Source organism: Gallus gallus, chromosome 15, assembly GCF_016699485.2.
Source record: "Gallus gallus isolate bGalGal1 chromosome 15, bGalGal1.mat.broiler.GRCg7b, whole genome shotgun sequence".
NCBI lineage: Eukaryota > Metazoa > Chordata > Aves > Galliformes > Phasianidae > Gallus > Gallus gallus.
The window spans coordinates 6,628,987-6,650,389 of NC_052546.1; the positions used below are offsets into that span (position 1 = coordinate 6,628,987).

Sequence of the window (21,403 nt, forward strand, 5' to 3'; positions counted from 1 at the left end):
CAGTGAGATAAGTAAAATTGAGGTCTACATGAAGAAGTAAATTAATAGGAAGAAGCCTCCCTGCCCTGAGGGCATCCAATATCTGACCATCGAAGACAAACCCCACTGAGGTTACTTACCTTTGTAACAGCCCCGTGGAACAGCCATTTTTACTGAAAAAACTATTTATTTGTCCAACAGAAAATATCTAGCGTGGAATTAAACGATCCAACGTTGCATCAGTAACAGAGGAACAAAAGGATTATTTTTACAACAAGCTCCATATACACAAAGTTCTTAAACATTAAAATGTATCCAGCTTAGAAACTGTACATTCAAACACAGGAAAACATTCAACGTTCTTTCTGCAAGCATTTAGGAATATGAAATCATTCCATCAAAGCACACTTGGAGAACTATTTTTCCCCACAACAGCTTTGCACATGAATATATTGGACAGATAGCAAAACTCTGAATCCCACAACTCTGTTTGCTCTCAGTTATAACCCAAAACCACATCGCTTCACTGTTTGCAATGAGCTAGCTCTATTAATTCCTTCCTCAGTGAAAAATACTCAACAGTGTGTAAAAGGATCTTTGGAAGCTTATTATATACATCACTGGTGTTGCCACACTGATAGAATATGACGTGTGGTTATTTATAGGCTGCTGTGTATGAAGCCAAACATCCCTTTGGTTTTTCAGTGAGCTGTCTACAATGTCCTTCCATCCTTACTAATGCTTGTGGTGTTTGGTACATTCTCAGTTGCAGAATTTGTAGAAAGTGAAAAGCAAAAATGCCTTCAATTTCTGTTTTAATACAGGTTAGCACTGAACTACTCAACAGCATCCAAAGGCTCTGTGTTACCTATAAGTCTTTATGTGGGCAATATTGTGTTTGAAGTTTACTCCATATCTGTGCTTCCCTGCACCCTCTGAATGCATGTTCTGAAGGCCATTGCAGTGCTGCTGAATATTAGCTCAAAAAATAACAAAGTGCCATGTGAACATTAATACTGGGAAAGCAGAACTTTAAACGAGAAGGCTGTGAGGTGGCATTCATCCAGCCGTGGATTTCATGCACTTTATGTTCACCCTGACCTCTAAGGTGGGCTCACACCCAGCTGGATTCTCCTACAGGCACTCCAGTTTTGGGGTGTATGCTGAACTGTAAGCATCCAGGAGATGCTTCCTTCCTCTGCCTGCACCACGTCCATCCCTCGTGCATCCAAGGGAAAGGAGTCAGTGCATCTCTGAGGCAGCACTGAGCTACCCCAGTTGCATAGTATGTTAGGGAAAACTATCCAACTACAGCCTGATAAGAGATGGCAAAAACAAATTATTTGCACTGGTTGTCAGCTCCATGAGAGCCCCGTCTGCTTACTGAGGGCTGACTGGAACTTGAGCTTGCTGGAGACCGAGCACACATGATACAGACACAGCAGAGACAAAGATCAGAGATAACCAGACCCACACGAAGCAACAGCCACTGGAACAGACAGCGCGTTCCTACATCACCCACTTATCTACAGCAGGATCCCCTGTGAGCTGAGCTGCATTTTCATATAGCCACCAAAAGGAAAGTGCCTGCTTACACCAACTGCTTCCAGAGTCTCTCACTGCAGCCACCATCAGAAAGCAGTAAATGAGCAGACAGATGTTCCGGTGCCGTGTCAAACTTGAACTTTTCTCAGCAGAAAACACTCAAACATGGAATATCAACAAACTCTTTGGCCTTTTTAAAAAATCAATCTGAGTTTCCTCAGTTTCTTGTCTCATTTTCCTTCAGCGCTATAAACAAACAGCCCAACACATCTCAGAGCATTATACAGCGCTACAGTGCTGCAAATCCCTAAGGGAAAGGTGAACCCCAACAGTGTTCATTTGTATTGCACCCAAGAACAGACTCAGCGACCTGTTATTACCCCACAGAAAAGGGGCTTGGTTCCCAGAATACTTAAAATACTCTATTGTGCAAAATTTGTTGCACACTTACCTATGTTTCCTTGAGACAACGGACCACACATATTAGAAAAACGTATTGCTTTCCCACAGATTAGCATTCTATGCCATCTCATTCCATTCGACCACGTGTTCCATAGTGAGGAATTCAGAAAGCAAACTGAGCCATGGATGAGATAGGTCTCAGTTTCTGTTTGTATTTCCCTGCTGCATGTCCACAGACTCTGAGTTCTGACTCCCTGCAGGGACAGATTTCTGACAAACAAGACAAACTTATCCTCACCTGAACTCTGTTGCATTCTCCAACAGGAGCAGGATCATCAGCCTCCACAGGCTGGTCACATCCGAAGGAGCAAAGTTCCTCTTCTCAGGAAGATGGTGGCTTAGCTCTCCCAGGACTTTTGTTTCTGACACGATGCCAGCTACATTCCTCTGTCACCAGCTTACCATTGCAGCCGATATGCAATCTGCAGCTACTGAGAAGTCCAGTCCAGCTGTCAGGAGACCGGATTCTGTTCAAACAGGCTCCATCCAAACTGTTCCACGGAGCTGTTCAGACTGAGGCATCTTCACCAAAGCTTCTGGGCGCACCGCTGCAGGAACACACTTAGGCAAATTGAGCAGAAACAGACCCGAACCCATGCAGAAAACCACAGCGTGCATCTCCACACACAAAGAGACACCAGCACAGCTGAAGCAGCCTTCACCAAGCAACACAGTGCTCAGTGTTCCTGGCAATGGTAGAAAAGTCACATTCTGCTCCAAAGCATCAAGATTTACAGAGTACATACGTTTCTCATATAAGATTCCATCTCTGCAGCAAATACCACTCCTCACCAACTCAAACTACCCGCCTCGAGTGGGAGAAACATCCAGGAAACAGATTCCAAGCAATCTCACTCACAGTGCCTGTTAATCCTCAAGGAGCAGAACCCAAAAGCAAGGGAATAGTAAGCATCGGTTGGTTTGCTGTTGCTGCATTGTTGTTGTTGATGATGGCTAAAAAGTGCAAGGCAGGCATCTAGTTCATAAAACCTATTTTGTAGTGTATGGAATCCACCGTGTGCTATGCCAAGTACACAATAAATATTAATCTTTTGTTTTTAGGCATCGAGAGTACATTATTTTAATTACAGCTTATACCGAGTGGCATTCAGTTAACTATTTGCTTGACACGGGACATTTAAGCTGAATAGCTGACCATGCAAGCACAACAGACTTAAGAAAAACCCTTCCTGCTAAATTTTCAAACAACATCTGGATCAAATGCCTTTCAATATGGAAGTAAAGTTCTTATGTGTGTGAGCAAAGAGCAGTAGTGACACAATTTACTTAGGTTCAACCCAAAAGTTCCTGCAGTTTGACACATGACATCGGCAGTGACAGTATGGTCTGCTTTCTATGCTTCAGAGTTGTCCTTTTGGGGAACATATCTTGCTTATTTCATCCATTCCTTCAGCAGGATTTCATGTCTCATCACTCCTGTGACCCAGAGTTAGACCTGGTGACTCCTGGGGAATGAGATCCTCTCCCAACCATCTCCTGTCCCCATTCTCTGTGGCTGGACTCCTGTAAGCCACGACCTTTTGTTTCAATGGGCAAGAAGAAGGAAGCCACAGCAGCCAGCAGGCAACATCCACTGTAAACTGCCAGTGTTAAATAGACTGAAGATTCCAACATCACCTGCAGAAAATACAAAATATTACCACTGAGCCTTATCACAAAAAGAAATGCAAATACTGAGACAGGAGGAGGAATTTTAGTGCTGTATACTTTTCCTTCCTCAAAGACTACAAAGCCACATGTTTTCCACTTAGCTTTTTGCACAGCAGCTGTTCCTGACACAGGCTTCTTAGTCCTGTCCCTGCAGAACCTGGCTCTCCCAGCCTTCCTGCCTAGCATTCCACATGTGCTTCAGGTTCACAGTCCCTAGGACTTGAGGTCACAAAGGAAAAGTGGCATTGCACAACCTACAGGAACCTGTAAGCTTCTCACAGGTCCCATCTCCAGGTGGGCGTCTTCCAAGGAGCCCTTACATCCATCCAGCAGCCTGCTCTGTGGTTATTTATCTCCCATCATAAGACCTCTACAGTGAGAGGTAAATTCAGAGATGCGTTTGAACTCCCTTCAGGGAATGGGCAGCAACTGTCCTTCAACACATCACGCACAGACTGACCTTGTTATGGCCCTTATGGCAGGGAGGCAGGTTCTCCATCACTTTCCTATGCCATCAGTACTGGGAGAAGGGTCTTTACCTGTGCAATGAATGGTGTTATGAGGGCTCCCACTCTGGCCATTCCACTGCATGTTCCCAGGCCCAGAGCACGCGTGGCTGTTGGGTAAACCTGTGAAGAAAGCAGCAGCCCATTAACTCAAGTGAGCAGCTCCCTTCCAACCTCCTTAATCAGTGGAGTACTGCAAGTACTGTTAGACAACAATGAGATCATGAGCTCATATCTGGGGTTAGGTCCACTGTGAAGAGGTCATAAAAATGACTTTCCCACCATGTTCTCACTCCCCTTAAATAGCCTCATTACAAAACCAGCCTCCTTACCTCCGGAGTGTAAACATAAGCAGCCTGAAATCCTCCTGAAATAAAAGCTCTTGCAATGAAGAGCAGCACAGTAAGAACATTTCTGTGAGAATAAAAAGGAGAGCAGTGTTTGGGATTGTTCTGTACAATCTGTTTAACTTGGAGGCACGTGCAATTAAAAAAAAATGCTGATTTCATTACAACAATTTCTTTTGTTTTTTGTTTTTTTTAATGAACCCTTCTTATTTTTTCTGGATCCGTAATATAACAATGATGCCAAACAATCTGCATTCCCACAATCGCATCAGTTTTCCAAGGGCATTCATTCTAACTGACAGCTGTGGACTGGAGAAATAAACAACCATTGCCTAAGATTATCTAAATAAGAAAAATATATTCCATGTTATGAATGGTGTTAACCAAAAAAATTGGCACACACACAAGAAGGAAGTCAGACTGCAGCTTGTCTGTTTGAAACACTCAAACCTACATACCAACTGAATATTTGCAGCTTTGAAAGGCTTCTCATTACACAGTTTCTGTACTGTGCCTGGAAAGGTTTAAATTCAGAGAGGTCTCCACTGCCTATTTTGCATTTCCTTGTTCTTCAGCCCCAAGAAACAAACATTGTCTCCTACCACAATTAAGAAAGAACACAGATTCAGCACTGGTATTTCGCTGTGTTTTACTTACCTTCCAACACAGAGAAACAGCAGCAGGCTGCAAAATGAGAAGACAAAGAAGGACAGGGCCATGGTTTTCTTGCGGCCTATCCGATCAATAATCCACAGTGTTACTAACACACCTGTAGAAGGAGACAAGTTGACTGTTGGGAATTAAGCACAGGTGGAGGCTGCATCAGCTGGCTTTTCACATAGGCTATGTTATTTAGATTTGAAAATCTGTTCTCGAAGTACTTTGCTGGCAGAGGAATCAAGCAGAGGAGTGGAATAGATGGGTCCAATTACTGTTACCACGTGCAAAAAATACCACTCTGTGTCCCAGCTTGTGAGCTTTGCTCCACGTTCACAGTGGTCCACGTGCCTTCACACTCACTCAGGGGACACACAGATGTAGCAGTGAGCAATCAAGTCTGACATCTGCTAAATACTGATTACTGCAATGGTTATCAACCTGAGTGCTAAAAATGCCTGCCTTGTGTCTAACTGGAATATCTTTTGTTCAGCTTCCAACCACTGTCCCCTACTAATCTTTCCACTGCTTACAACCTAATATTTTCTTTCCGCTGAGTTTTTTATATGCTGCCATCACATCACTTCTCACCTGCTCTTTGATAAAAGAAACGGATCAAGCTCTATAAGTCTCATATTCTTAAGCATTCTCTCTTCTGCCATTTTTCCAGATCCCTTTAAAAGCAGAGGCACAGCAACTGTGGAGATTATGCAAGCACCAATGTTGCCAGTGTCACATTCAGAGATATCCCAGTTTGTATTTCTTACATCCTATCTTAGTATGTCTCAGGACCAAACCAGTCTGTTCAGCTATAGCATCAGTCCAAGAGTACACACCGTCTTCCATTCACTTATGTCCTTCCCAGAATGACTTTTATATAGGACAGTTCTCTCATTATGTAGGGACTATGCACATTTGCTACAGACTCACAACTTTTCACCTATTAAGTGGCTTCTCTTAGATTGCTTGTCCCTGCAACTACAATATAGAGCAGTGAAAATATCCCCACCACTGCCTCACTGCAGTATTTCAAATAGATTCGTACTGAGAGATCATCTTTTACATCTGAAGAAACAGTAGCTGTTAAATACTATCTGGATCATCCCGTGTAAGACTGTTCATTGAAATTCATTTTAAATTGACTGAAAATCACGGCTGTGCTGGACAGAGTGTTATGAAGCAAGTCCTCCATTGATTCACTCTATCCAGGATCCTTTTAAAATCGTCCTGGATAGTCACTTATGGATAAAAGTTCAAGTGATTCTGCCCCTTTTATTTAATCGTTACTCTTCCTCTGAATGTCTAATACGTTTCTTGGAACAAATCCATAGTAAGGCAGGCCATTGTAGGCTCACAAAGCAATTACCAGTGATCTTATCTGCGGTGATGTCACAGACAGTGAAGAGAGCTACAGCTACTGTGTGTACTGTATGTATCAAACAGTTCAAGCAAGGAGCCCCGCTGCTTCTGGAAATACAGTGGCATTAGGGCAGACAGGAGAGCCCATTTCTGTCATACCAAAGTCCATTCCGATTACTCTGAGCTACTGGCAGTGAAAAACTGGAGCTTTTTATCACCACTTACCTGGGAATTCTGACAGGGTTGTCCAGAGCAGATCAGTGTAGTCTTCCTCTGTCAGATACTCACAGGTCAGGCTGCACTTTGCTTTAACTTCTTTTCTTCTACTGGAAACTGTAGGAGAAAAAAAGCAAAAAACAAACAAACAAAAAAACCCATATTTAAAGTAATTCCTTCCCTGCTCGTCTTCCTTTAGTCCTGGTAAAGGAACCATTCTTACTGCTGAAAATAAAAGAAGGGATGTGAACCAAAGAAATGCTGCTGCACAGCAAGTGTATTCAGACCAGAACACACAGCTGGAACCAAACAGTTTATGGTCTTATTTGTGGCAGGATGTCTTACATGTGCAACCAGAATGAAAACTTACACCTGAATATCAGCTGTACAAGCTTAGTGATTTTCCAGCCCAGGGCTTAAGACAGTGAGTGGAATTAACATTCGTAACACAGCTTTCTCCCTACATAAATTGGGATTTAACCCTTCTTCTGTACTTTGAAAAGACAGAATAATTCCAAGTCCTTGTGAAAAAAAAAAGTAAGTATTTTTAAGGACTGCACTGCTGTGCAAGCTGTGATTCTGAGCTCTGATTTTCCCAATGCTACCCATCCCCTTCCTATAATTTTCAATCTACCAGACAGTTTTGACTAATCACAGACGTTCTGAATGAAGCCATGCCTCCCCTGGGGAATCAAACTTCTTAAGCCTCTTCTTGATGCAGTCAAAGCTTTTTTTATACACAAAAACCTGCAACAGAAAGGGCGTTGATTTCCCAGCATTATCTTTTTTCTCCGCAGGTCTTCACATCTTGAGAACCTGGGAGCTCTACGGGAGCAGCAGTTCTCTCTATCTCAGGACCAATTAGGCCTGTCAAATCTAGAAACTTACATTTATTCAATGGCTCTTTCCTCAAGGAGAACAGACACATTTTCTGAAAGCTCTCCTTTGAATGTTGTCTTGCTGTGCTACATTTTGGGCTCAGAGACACTGCAGGACCTCTGTGCATTGTGTGGGAAACAAGGCGCTGTCTGTCAATAGTGTTTAACAAAAAGTAGATGCCTTAAAATTCAGGCTGGCAGCCACGGCCCTTTCCAAACTAACTGCTGAAAGTCATCAAATAAAAGATATTCCATTACTTTACAGGGCATATTTAAAGAGAAGAGGTGTACTAGTACTCACTGCTGCAGACATCTCCTGCTTGGAAGAACTCTGTAGTTAATAAAACTAACCCATAGTATGAAAAAGCATTGGAAAACCTGCAAGGAAGAAAAGAAGAGAGGAAATCTCAGCGGATCACACCTATGGTAAACAACATGAACCACAACCAAACCCACTGTGTGAGGACTTCCACCAAGTGCTGCCTCAAAGCTATTTCCTACCAGCAGTTGGAAAAAGAAGGGGCAGTTGGATCAAGAATGCTAGTGACTGAGTGGCTTCATAAATTACAAATCAATACAATTTGGGTGTTTTTTTTTTTTCTTGAGTAGGAAGTTGCTGTATTTGAGTGATACTGTTAAATACCTCAATTAAAAACCACTCGAATAGTGCTGGCACTGAACCATTTATGTTTTCTCTTACCATATAAACCAGAGTAACAACGTGGTCCATCTAAAATGGGGTGTAAAAAGGTCCCTCATTTTTCCTCGGTCTTCCTGTTGAAAACAAATGTAAGTCAGAGAATCAGGGTGCTCACAGGTCCCAGACTGAAGGATGTACAGGGATAACAATATAGTGTGATGTACTAGGACAAGTTCAGTTTGAACTCAGGGCTCTTCAGGTTGGAGGACCTACAACAAAGCTGGAATCCAAGTAAAGAATTCCTCAGCCAAGTGAAATTCTCTAGGAGCACAACGTTACCAAAACAGTTCACGCACAGGGCACAGTACTGCTTCATGAGGAAGGTGAGAATCTGAATAAGGAGGGGCTGGAAAGTGGAATAGCAGAACTTTGCCAATGCACAGCTAGCATATGGTTCATGTGGCCTTCAGTCAGCTCTGCTAAATTAGCACAGCCCATGGAGACCCAGGGCAAGGTGCCAAGGAACCGCAAGCAGCCCTCCATCAAGCAGACCTCTTTTCAACAGAGTGTTTCTAAAACAGAGCGGCAGGCTCAGCTCAGAAACCTGTGGTTAAGGAAAAGTGCTTTCCCACCCCACCCTGAAAACAGAATCTTCCAAAACTTGCAGAGCATTCCTGCACAGCCCATCATCGTTACCCCAACTGAACTGACTGTTTGTGAAAGGCACACGAGCTCCAGTCCTCACCCATCTGGGCTGCAGAAAATTGAGCCTGTATCTCCAATTAGTAAGGCCATTTCTAAAAATCTCCTGCCCAATTCTACAGTTTTGCTGCTGTTCAAACCTACAGCTTTGCCTCCGCTGTTCCTGCTTGCTGGCTACCTTTGTAACTTTTTCTCCTACAAAGGTCTGCTCTCTGTTCTGTAAATACAGAGCCGATTTAGATGTTGACAGGCGTGCTGAAAAGTTGGCCATGTAACACTGAAGTGAAAAGAAATCCACTGTAATTCATGCAGCAGCATACAGTTCAGAAGTAACAACCTGAATTGCTCCATGCAATAGGGCTGAATTGGAGCTTGTAGCATTCCAGCTCCACGAGATCAGGATTAAATTCAAGACATACACCTGGAGGGTCTGATTCCACCTCATCCCATGAGTTCAGATCTGGGAGGTGTGATATTCTTTAAAAGTAGGGTCTTTCTCACTGTGGTTTGGGCATATATTGTTTTTTGTTAGTGATTGAGACATTAAAATTAAAGTTAACATGGATTATTTGCTTACGTAAATCCCCGTGACTACAGTACAGTTTCACTGTTATCCCAAGTGATTAATGTGTCAGTTACCCATACATACCTGCCTGGAAATAATTAATTTTCCTAAAGGCATTGGAGCTCCATTTTCTGTTGCTATCCGCTTTAAAGTAGCAATTGCTTTTTCTTGATTTCCAGATAATACATCATACCTTGCACTTTCTGGCAGCCACTAAGAGAGCAAAGCAGATCACATGCACAATGATGTCAAAAACACAGCAACGAACAAACTGCAGACTTTATTAGTGAGCTTACAGTGGGAAATCTCCACGACCCCAGCAGGCTACTAACATAAGACAGGATCACAGAACCAATCTTTAACGAATCAGAAAATCTCCTTTGTGTCAAATGTCAAGTTCCTCTTTAGGCTTCGAGAAACTGCAAAACAGCATTGTTTTTTTTTTACCATAAAGTCAGAACTCCAGCCTAAATCTTTCTGTTGTCTCTTTTCCATTCTCAAGAAATGTTGAGCATTTTTGCAGGATTTTGACATTATCCTTTCTCAGTGGGGAAGGCAAAGCATCCCGGGCAGATAACAAGATGCTCTAGGCATTCCAACATTTGCATTTGTAAACACATCTTTAAGAGAATACCTACAAAACATAGGACAGCGAAGAGCAAAAGTGGGAGGGCAGAAAGAATGAGAAGCCACCGCCAGCCAAGAGTGGGCATCACCAGCACTGCTAGGAGGACTTCAAACACAGTTCCAATAGCCCAAAAGACCTGCCAAAGGGAAAAGAAACAGTCACAAATGAGAATGCTATTAAGCATTCTTTGAAACATTCAAAAATGTGCTCTCCGGGGACAGCTGGAGAGAGAAATGCCAGAGACATTTCAGATATGCACCACTGCATGCAAACAGAAATCCAGGATGCTCTGGGGATCTGTGTACATGTTGCAGAAGCTCAGCTCTGAAAACCTAACGTCACCTTTCTTTTGACACTCGTGTTTAACCAGAGGTAGCTTCTTATAAGGAACAGACTCATCACATTCTGCTTCTTAAGCAAAATGACTATTAACATCTATGTATGGGTATTGTACCCACCTAACACCACGAGATCTATTGTATTTGTCTTCCTCTGCAAAACCAAGCTAGCAAAGCCACACAGAGTTTGTCCTATAAGTGAAAGAAGGAATTGATACCTCCCTAGCAAATAATGGAGCTGGCACCCCGTTGCATGTCCTAGCCAGGCAGGATTATTCTCCTCTGGATTGTGAAATGTGTAAAAGGATAATCTTCTTTTCCTCGACAGCTCACCATTTAATGCTCAGAATGTATTTCTAACCCAATATTGCTCTGAGGTAGCCAAACTGGCAGAACAAAAATGACACAGAAGGGAGTGATTCATCTGCTGAACTCTATTTACAAAAGATTAAGCAACTGAAAGTAGGACTAGCCAGCAGTTATCTTAGAAAACTGTTTGTGTAATGGAGAAGCTGTTTCAGTGTAGTGAGGTTTTCCACGAGGTTGCTCCTTCCAAATGGATCACATCACACAAGTAACAGCGCTGCTCTCTGCTTAACTGTCTGGCACACTTCAATTCAAGGGCTGCAAATTTTGCTTTAAAGTATTTATAAGGCAAAATTCCTCTCTGTGTGACTTTGATACATTTGGATTGAATCTGGAAAGCTGAATTTAGCCTTGCACTTACGGTACAGTCAGCTCTTCATTATCCATTACTGAGCTGTACATCAATTTCACTGCAGCATTAGGTCACACCAGAGGGCTCTCTGCATGCTGCCTTCAGAAGTGCTGGGTCCTTGGCACTGTTCTGGGACCACTGGCCTCAGTGCAGGAGAGCTCCATGCTAACTTGAACTGTCAAGACCTGACTGCTGCCATGTGTGACACTGCTAATCAATAGGACTGAATGGTTGCAACCAACTGCAGAATTTGTCCCCTGTGGACCAGCACACATAGCTGCACTGCTCACCTCTATTAATAAAATGCATTTTGCTCTGGCTTTCATTGGAAGGAATTCGGCATATAAGGTTACCCTGTAAGAGTGAACATTGAGAAAAACATCATGTTAGCACACTGAGAGATGTCAGGCACTATGCTTGTCTTTTACTAAAATTGCCAAACCCACAGTAGTAACAAAACCCCTTCCTAGTATTCAGAGCCAGCAATACCGTGCACACTGGTTCAGACTGTTTGCTACATCAAAACAATCTCTTTTAGTTCATCATTGCAAGAGAAGGCAGAATTTGCTCTGCTTACGTGGCTTATAGTTGTTAGCTACATGTAACAGTTCTTGCTGCCTATGTTTGCATAACACTGCTTTGATCTGGGGCAGGCATGATGTCTGCATTCTCAATGTGGTCTCTCAGCAGTCCATGCAAACTCTTGCTGGTTCTTATTTACACCTGGCTCAGAGAGCATCACATTGGCCTACTCTGCCAGATTTCCATTTTCTAAGACGTAATTATTTTCAAGATCTGATTGTGCTATTGCTATAAAATAATTTCCATTCTTTTACAGCGGGGAATCAAAAAGAGATTGTCTAATTTGGTAGAGTTGCCATTTCGTGATTGTGCCAATGGTATGGCTTCTGTGTGGACATTTCCTGAGGCAGAACCAAAGGGCCAGCAGACAGCCAAGGCTCTCTTGTCTTCTTCAGTCTCGTAAGACTCTCGGCTCCTACTCTCTTTGCATTCCACTGGCTCATCCTCATCTTTGAAAGAATACAATCTCTTTGAAAGACTGGATGTTGGAAAGGTGAATGAACAGTCATACTCATGGTGACATACTATCTCACAGGAGATTCCAAGAGGCCTCAGGTGCAGCTCCAACACATGGAGAGTTAAAGGGACATCTGCTATAGTTAGTTAATTTATTACTGCTGGGTGTATTCTTTTTAACAGCACGTTTCATACAAACCTTTCTCCCATACCAACTATAGAATACAACAATATAATTATAAAGATGCCAATGTTATTTCCCTGAAACACAGCTACTCATAGCCAAAGTAATATTGTCTACTTAATACTAGAAGGGAACTATTTCTCATGCCAGATATATATTAATTCTTTTTGTCAAAGGTATTGCTGTTATAGTTAGAGCAAGAAACAGACTCAGCAGCAATGGAATCCACTCTGAGCTCTGTAACCAGCTCCTCTTTGTCTCTCATTAAGTCATGCAGTCCTCATGCTTTATCCACCTCTCTGTAAAGTGGTATTAGCTGAGCTGTAACTGTTCCACTGGGGCTCTGTGGAACATCATTAATATGAGTTTGCAGTATGAGGCATTATTAACTCTGATGCTTCATCTTTGTTGTTCTCCTGCCTCATTCCAGTTGTGCTCAGTCGGAACTGCACGGCAGAAAATGCCTCACTGCTGCTCAATACACAGCAGGATAAGAACTTTCCAATTTTACATGCATGTTATGCTTTTGTGCAGCTTCTAACAGGGAGCAGATGAGCAGTAAAAGAAGATTAATAAAACTCTGAAGCTAAATCTCAGCTCTGAATCTTTTATCTGGGAATGGTAATAGAAGAGACAGGATATTGGCTTGCCTTGTGAAGAAGTCTATGAGCCATCAATTAAAGTTAGGCCCTGATTACTCTGAAACAGCACCTCCACGGGGCAAAATATCAATTATTAATAAGGATAAAAGACTGTGTGAAGAAAGACTAGATATACTCATCCCTTTCCATTTATAATTAAAAGCCAAGAACAGATTTATTTATTAAAGTGGAAAATTTAGAGATCCTCCTCTTCAGAATGGAATGATACAGACATAGAGAAATATCTCGACACTACCTTTGTACTAGAAATGTGTCTGAGCCATGAAGATATCTGAACTGCTCCAGGTTTGGGCTATAGATTTTGGAACTACAACTCAGGTTCAGATGTGAAAGTTCAGGCTCTGACTGAACAACATTTTAGAGCTTTACAAAGCAGCAGTAGTCAAGGCTTCACTCTACCTCTAACTGCTACTGTTTAGGTCACCATCTATCTTGCAACAAGTCCATATCATCCCTTACTGACTATTCCCAGCACAATTTGTTAATGCAGTGTTTGGGCACAGCTACAAAGTGCTGCCTATTGCACTTTATCCACTGCTAGGTGGGCTATTTGGACCTCTCCTGTTCACCTGAGGGAATGAGAGGAGCTTAAAAGGACTTGAAGCACACAACCTATTACATTTAGGTATCCAGCTTTTTCACACAGAAGTCATTGTAAATCTGACTCACCTTTGTGATCGACTAGATATCTTCAAAGGCTTATCAGAATTTAATATATTAGTTTCAAAATGCTAAGAGAAAAGTGGGCTTGGGATAACTAAACTGAGGGAAGTCTTCAATTTGACATAAGCATTTAAAAAAAATAACACAAAGAAGATAGAAAAGAGACTTGTGAATATTTACTTACGACTGAGGCACTCCTCCAATCCCAAAGCCCACCAGGCCCCTCAGTACCAAAATCCAGCTATATATCGGTGCAAAACCACTGAGGATCCCATAATAGAGAGTCCATAACACGCTAATCTTTAGCCCCTGTATTTAACAAACAAGCAAGGGAAAAATAAAGTGTCTGTTGTAACACAAATAAACAACATGTAAACTAGAGCTTCGCAGCCAGAAAGTGCAAGTGCTACTTCTGTAAGTCCAACAGCTAAAGGTTTCCTAAAGGCTGGTCAAAGGTGGCACAGGTGGCACCAGGACAACAACGCGATCAGTAGGTGATGAATTTATGAACCCATTCACAAACTGAGCACAAAATTCCTCTATTTGTACAAGGATTTGCTGTATTGCACCCAGAATTTCACAGAGGCTTTCATAACAACAACAAAATGCTTCACTTTGTAACACCACCAGGCGCTTATTTTTCTCACTTCTTATTTTCTGCTTTACTCTCCCAAACTTGTTCTTCTGTTTCATGGGAGGTTGCTTCTGGCTCTGCTTAATTCTGCTTAACTCTTCATAGCTATGACATCTCTAAACATCACTCACTAAAATATGCACACTGCTGCAGTACTTCCATATGTTCCAGTAGGAGCTGAACACTTACTGTTTTTCTCCCATACTGATCTGAAATGTTTCCCCAGAGGGTGGAGCTGGACATCATTCCCACAAACACTACCTAGGAAACACCAGAAAAAAAGTCTTCCCCTTAAAAACAAGACAAGTAAAAACTCCCATTCGACAGCAAAGAAAACACAATTTCAAATGAAACTTGAAAACTTGAGCACTAACAGCAGACCAGAATTTCCACGTGTTCTGGGTCCACTTCCTCTGCAGCAGAGACTATTAAAGGCAATTATTCATACAGTGAGATTATTCAAAATGCATTCTAACCCGACTTCACGTCCATTGACATGAAAGTGAGTTCATTGTTGTCCAGGAATTGGGGTGAATTTCAGCAGACTGAATCTCTGCAAGGCTTCAGAGAAGAATGAAATCTTGCACAATTAAGGTAATGGCAATTATTCTGAGTCAATTCATATATGTTCCTGGAAATTACATGAAACTCCGAAGTTAAAGATTGCAGATTTTCCTCATTTCTCACTGAGTTTCCCTTCTTCGAGCTCTGGCTTTTAATAAAGGCAATTTGCAAAGGCCATGAACAGATTTAACTGTGGAATATAAAGCATAATTTCTGAATAACAGTGAGTGGAAAAACCTTACAGAATACAGGAGCTGTCAGTTATTTTTCCTACCGATGTGAGCAATGCAACCTGCCAGCTTGGTAATCGCCACTCACAATGAAGCTGAGGAGCTAGGATACTTAAAATCATCATTTCCATAGCATCTGCCATCTAGAAAGGTAAAAAAGAGACAAAAATAAAGAACTGCCTGAAAATTAGATTGATATAACAGTCATTAATCCTCCTTCTTGAAACTAACTCTGTTTCTTCAGTTGACATTTCTTCTCTGTAGGTGGAACAAAACATTTATGTTTGCAAGGTAGAGTGGGTATCTGCAGTAAATAAGGGCTCCAGACATCAGTACCCAAAAATATTCCACTGTGGATGTAACATACAGTGCTTCAGAAATAGCAGAAAATTGAAAACAAAGCATGTCTTTCTGTTCTTGATATCAAAGTTTAAAACTAGAAGTACTGAACTGGTGTTCATCTGAAGCAGAGATTACAAGAACAATAATATTGACTAATACAGGAAAGAGAGAATTTAGCTGATGGGTTAAATGTGGTAAAATCACTGAATGAAAACTGAGACCTGTAGGAATAGGATTGTACCCTTTCCATTTGAAATAAGTATTTTAAGTAGAGAATTTCAGCAAGAGAGAAATCAATCAGTTATTCTTTACCTCCACATAACAAGTTTGAGTCCAGCTGTCACTCTAGAATTTCAGGTGAAATTCTTCCTTCATTGCATAATTATCTGTTTAGAGACTTTTTGTCTACAGAGAACGGCTACAGAATTTGAAATCACTGGGATTCTGTAATGGGTCATCATGCAATTCATCTTGATAACAATTACTTGCCCATGCTAATCCCGTAATAACAGAGAGCTTCCACTGGAACTTTCCAAATCCAATGGCTTCCACCGCATCTTCCACCATGAAAGTATCTAGAAAGAAAACAATCTGAGTGCAGAAGGCTAACAGAGGGCTACTTTGCTTTTATACAACTCCTACCCAAGAAAATCTCCATGTTTTTCAGAAATTGTCTTAAAGCCAAAACAATTTTGAATATTTATAAAATATTTTCTGGACAAAGAAATAAATCAGTGTAGCACCAATGACTTCAGTGCATTCTCAGCCTGCTGCTCCTGGGAGTGACCCCACCAGCCACTGACTTACAACCTTCCCTTGGTGAGAGGTATATATAATAGCACAGAGCAATACTATACAAGGGATGGAAAGTGCAGAAGAATATTTTATTGAACTGAGAGTCAAACTGTAATTATTTGAATGAAGTATTTGTCCAAGGCATCTATATCTTAATACAGTTCTGTTAAAAATGCTGAGGGTTCTTGTTTTATGACCTCATTGTTTAGTGCCATGTGAACAAGCTATGATATCTCAAATTCCTTTGCTCAAACAGAAAATCAAAATATGTTTTGATCTTCCATTTGTTTAAAACAGTCTAAGTCTCAAGGTTTTAACACTTCCAGTTCTTAATAAAGTACATTTGCCACAGAAAAGCTTTATCTAGCTAAGAGTTGGACATTCTCACAAAACAGAAGACCAAAAGGAAATCAAAACCAGATCAGAACGAAATCAAACAAAATCTAACTGACAAAACAGAAATGTCCTAGGACCCCAATCTGTGACTGCAGCCCTGGCAGCGGGCACTGAATGGCATGCTGGCATGTTGCATCGCTTCCACTTTTTTGGGTGATATGCCAACTGAACATCTACATATATCTGCAGACTAGCACTGATGCAGTAAGTCTTTCAAGTCTTTCACACTGTTCTGGCTCCTATTGCATCAATATGCTAATAAATAAGTCCCTGGGAAAACAGCTGTTCTACAGAACTTCAGTATGTTTTGTGCTAAGACACAACTAGCACTTCTCAGATCTTCCTTCAGGACAGTCAGCTCTTTTCTCTTAGGCAGAAAGCAGAAGCTGAGATATGAATGCATTCTGTCTCTCTTGTCCTCTAGAGAAGTGGGAGGCAGGAGGACTGCAGAGGCTTCATGCTCAGCCCTGAAGGTGAGCCAGGTGTAACTGTTCCAGTAAGCTTGGTGATGATTTAGGAGTACTGATGAGTTTTAAAGGAAACTTAGCCAAACTGCCTATTTGAAATAGGTGCTGACATCTGGATACCCCATCAAATCAAACACACAAAGAAATCCTTAGGGAACAACGTAACTAAATCACCATTTTCAGGTGTTTTGCCTACGTTACTGTTTTCTTTTTTGATCTGGGGATCTCTAACTTCTCTAAAGCCAATGCACTTATCCTAGCTGAAATGAAGAGGCCACATCTTTTTCCTCGAAGGGAAACAAGAAACCTGCTCACCATCAGTTGGGTTGGCAAATTCTTTTGGCACTGCAGCTCCATCCTCCAGCTCGATAGCCTCTAGCTCTGTCCGAACACCCTCAATCTGAATTTCATGTTCTCCCGAAATGGCATCCTCCTCTGACCTTGAACTCTCTCCCGTGCGGCGAAACTTGACCACCCTAAGAAAAGACAAGGGAGGATTAATGCTTTGGTGGATGTCGTGTGGGTTGTTGTGTTTGATAAGTCTTGAGAAGCTATTTGGTCAGAGAGGTGATGGGCTAATCTCTGCAGTGAGGCCAGGGAGAGAACAAGACATGAAAACTTTGCTGAACTGATCCAACTTTCATGACTTACTTAAGAGTGATTTTGTGCAAGGCTTCACATAACATGGAGGAGGTCCACCTCCCATCATTTAACTTCCATGTGACAAAACAAAGATTTTGAAACAGATCTAACACATCCCTCAGTCCTCTTTCAATCTACCCCCAGCATCAGTGAAACTTTTCACCGTGGTAACTGACAATTTCTTGGACTTCAGTGAAGCATTTTTTTGCTGTTGTTGGAAATAGATTAAATTATTCTTGCTGCTACCTCTTTGACTTTTGGTACTTAAACATTTTAATTCTGTGATAAAGATGAGCAGAAAGTCCCTTGAACTTCAGCTAAATCCTTCGGTTTAAAGGTTGCCAAAACTAAACTAGCAGCATCCTTGCCAGCTGCAGCTGCAGCAAACTGACAGGCATGCATGACATTTCTAAAGGTGATCTGAAAGACTTTATGCATTTGGCAATCTTATTTTCTCTTACAAGTGCTGATGGCGCAATCCATATGAATGTAAGGGCAAAATGACAATCTACACAACTCCTGCAAATGGCTTTTGGTCCATCAGTAAATAAAAGGATGGAAGAATTAAAATCTCAGTCTCCCATGGGGTTGTCTACAACTGAAAGAGTCCTGGCTGCAATGAGCCATCCAGTCCAGCTCAGGATTTCTCTGTGGTACAACCATAAAGCGAAGGGATCCAAAACACTTTTCAGTTTCACAGTCCTGGCACATAATATCGCTGACCACATCCCATCAGGGGAATTGCACGTACTCACTAATTATATTCTGGCAACAATCTGGAGAGAGAGAGGTACAGTCATCGTTTCGCGAGGCTGTCACACACAAACAGTGCATTTGCAGGCTGGTGAGATGTTTTGGGACTGCTTTTTTGTTCATGTAAACAGGACAGCTTGAGAGATGCGTGGGGTAAATAATTAGGGTAACACTTGGATTAAAAATGTCCATAAAGATATAATCCTCATACAATCTACAATGTACAAAGTCTTAGCACTCACTGACATTGCACGCCTGTAAGATGATTTTATTTTTATTACAAAGGACAACTAATAGGAAAATGCCATTCGTGTTGTACTTGCAAAAGCTCTACAAGCAACTTGTTTAACTACACAGAAAGTAAACTTCTAGATCTGCAATTTTTTTGTCACTAAAGAAAGGGCTATTCCCATAATTTCAGTAGCCCCAAAGCCTGAAGCAAAACCCATTGAGGGATTTCAGGACCTACAAAGTGCCACTGCTCCATGGGGTTATGACTGAATATCATTCATATAACCTATACTGGTAACTAGTCTATATTATAGTAAGCTACAAGCCACATTTTTTACACTAAGAGAAACCTTTCTGATGTAAAATACCACAAAGCCCATGTATTACTTCTGTTTCATTCTGTATAGCTCAAGTAGGCTTTAGGAATTGACCATTTTGGAGAGTTCCAGGTGCTATACAAAGATACACCAATTGATCTAAAAACCATCAATTCTTCAGTGGCGATCCAAGTAGAGAGCTCACATTCCTCATCACGAGGAATTAAAGGAAATGCTTTTCACTTAAGAACACATGAAGCAAATTGACACAAATGAAGAACAACACGCAGTGCCACTGACCGTTCCACTCCTGCAAAATTCATCTCAGAGAGCTGCACTCGTTTGCAAGATCCCACAGTACTAAGTCTAATTATACCTGCATTGAAAAGTACTTCAGAACATTTTTGCCCTCTGTGCTTTGCTTTCTAAAATAGATTGGGAAAAAATGGCCTACTGTAAATCATGTCTCATTATTTTTACTTTTAAGGTGACTGCTGAGTGCTTGAAAATACGTGGAGCTCACGTCCATTTCCTCAACTTATTAGAAATGTTATTGGACGGGTTGCTCCGTCATTGAGATGAGCTCATTAATATTTAAAATCAACTTTAAGCATTTATTCCCTGCCTTGCAGAGTGAATGATTTCCAAATAAGAATATACTTCAAACCACGTGACAATGGTGCACTGGGAGAAACGCATTTATTTGCAAAGACAGCGTTTTGCATTCGTGAAAAGGAAAGGAAATCTTGCTGTTAAAATGCTTTTATCACCTTTCTGCACAGATCTAACAACCACATCCCAACAGCACGGAGTTTGTCGTAAACAACAGCATTCCCCCTGTGCAGCAGTGTGTGCTTTTCCGCAACATACAGTTAGCAAATATGAATGACACTCACTGCAAACACACCTTAGCAAATAAAAAAAAGGTTGTGATCTGCAGTCGGCTCACAGCACGAAGCAGGAAGCTGAGGAAGATGCCTTCCCTAGCACAACGTTATTTACAGATGCAATGCACCTGGCAAACGCAGTAGTAGTATTTCATCTCAGAACATTTTTTTTGGGCACTTCCATGGTTTTGTTCCAGCCCTCCTTATTTCTACCACCATCAGGTTCGTGCAAAAATATAAACGCATTGGATTTACATAACAACCGAATCCCTGCATGCCCCCAGGATGCTGAAGCCAGGCAGCTGCACAAGGAAAATGGCCTGCTTCCCAGGGCCTAAGACACTTCCTAAAAACAATTCCCCCTAAAAATCGCCAGGATGTACAACATCCCTGCAGCCCGTTTAGAAGAAACCCTGCGCATCCTCGCTCCCCTACCGGTGCTACTTACGGCAGCTGTCTCAGCTGGAATAAATCATCCTCCATTGCCAGGCTGCGTCTGGAGGAGCTGCTTTCATCGCTCTCGCATGGCGGGGATGGATGCAGCTGTAGGAAAACGGGCACGGCTGGATGGACAGCTCCGGTGGTCGCAGGCACCGAGCGGCCCGGGCACGGGGCGGCACCGTACGGCACAGCACGGCACGGCTGGGCTCAGCACGGCTCTGCACGGCGCGGCGGGGAGGGCTGAGCGGCTCCCTCCCCTTGCCGTGCTTGCTGCGGGATGTGCCTGCCAGCCTGCCCCGGCTTTCCGGGCAGCCGTGGCCAGGGATGCGTCTGTTGCGGGGTTGGGGCACAAGGGATGCTAAAGTGCCAGCAGAAAACGAGCTGGGCAGCATTGGGACTTCCGTAAGGAAAGCCAAGGAAAGTTATTTTGGGCACAGCTCATCCTGAAATGATAGCAAAGGGTCTTTTTGGGGAACACGGTGCAGCCAGGTGAGCTGTGAACACTTCGCTTTCATGAGGGTCTTTGCAGAAAATTATGTTGTTTCAGTGCCTGTTTCAGATACCCAAGGAAAGTTCCCATCTATAATCTCTTCTGATGACCCAACAGGGTTTCTGAGCGTGCACTCCATAAACTTGGACTGAAATCACTTTGTAAAAAATCTCAGTCACTTTAGCTGCAAAATATGCTGTCACACAGGTGCATTCACCCCTGTAGACTTTCTTCTGCAATTGGGAGAGAAAATTTACTTGTGCATTTACAGGGGAATCCTCTCCAGAAAAAGGCATGCAGGAGAAAATTAAAAGAAATGTGCTAGGAAGATGACTGGGAGACTTTTTTTACTTGATTAAAATGTAAAATGCATTTGACTAGTTAAAGAAATGGCCTGAAACCAACAAGGTGAATTCAGATGAAGACAGGTGAAAAGTATTATTGTGAGGAATAAGA

The 21,403-nt window shown here is 42.1% G+C and overlaps 1 protein-coding gene across 2 annotated transcripts; it reads right to left on the reverse strand.

Moving 5' to 3' along the window:
* Positions 1–146: 146 nt before the first annotated feature.
* SVOP (SV2 related protein) lies at positions 147–20,755 on the reverse strand. Of its 2 annotated transcripts, XM_040648494.2 has the most exons (16): positions 20,465–20,755; positions 17,502–17,662; positions 16,018–16,103; positions 15,231–15,329; positions 14,582–14,653; positions 13,943–14,067; positions 11,502–11,565; positions 10,166–10,291; positions 9,612–9,740; positions 8,321–8,394; positions 7,922–7,998; positions 6,752–6,859; positions 5,168–5,279; positions 4,496–4,577; positions 4,197–4,286; positions 147–3,624 (listed from the first exon to the last, which is right to left on the reverse strand). In XM_040648494.2, the coding sequence occupies exons 1-16, from the start codon at positions 20,497–20,499 to the stop codon at positions 3,418–3,420; spliced, it is 1,647 nt and encodes a 548-aa protein (XP_040504428.2). In that variant the 5' UTR covers positions 20,500–20,755; the 3' UTR covers positions 147–3,417. The 2 variants fall into 2 exon arrangements, with proteins under 2 accessions (XP_040504428.2, XP_046757257.1); XM_046901301.1 differs by lacking the exons at positions 17,502–17,662; positions 20,465–20,755 and having other exon boundaries at positions 15,841–16,018.
* Positions 20,756–21,403: the final 648 nt, after the last annotated feature.

Excerpts from the sequence above, each read along its gene's own strand:
- SVOP (XM_040648494.2), bottom strand. The coding sequence starts at position 20,499 with ATGGAGGATGATTTATTCCAGCTGAGACAGCTGCC. Across the intron at positions 14,068-14,581 it reads ATCAGTATGGGAGAAAAACA|GGGCTAAAGATTAGCGTGTT; the intron begins GTAAGTGTTCAG and ends TGTTAAATACAG. Across the intron at positions 10,292-11,501 it reads AATGCATTTTATTAATAGAG|GTCTTTTGGGCTATTGGAAC; the intron begins GTGAGCAGTGCA and ends TCCCTTTGGCAG.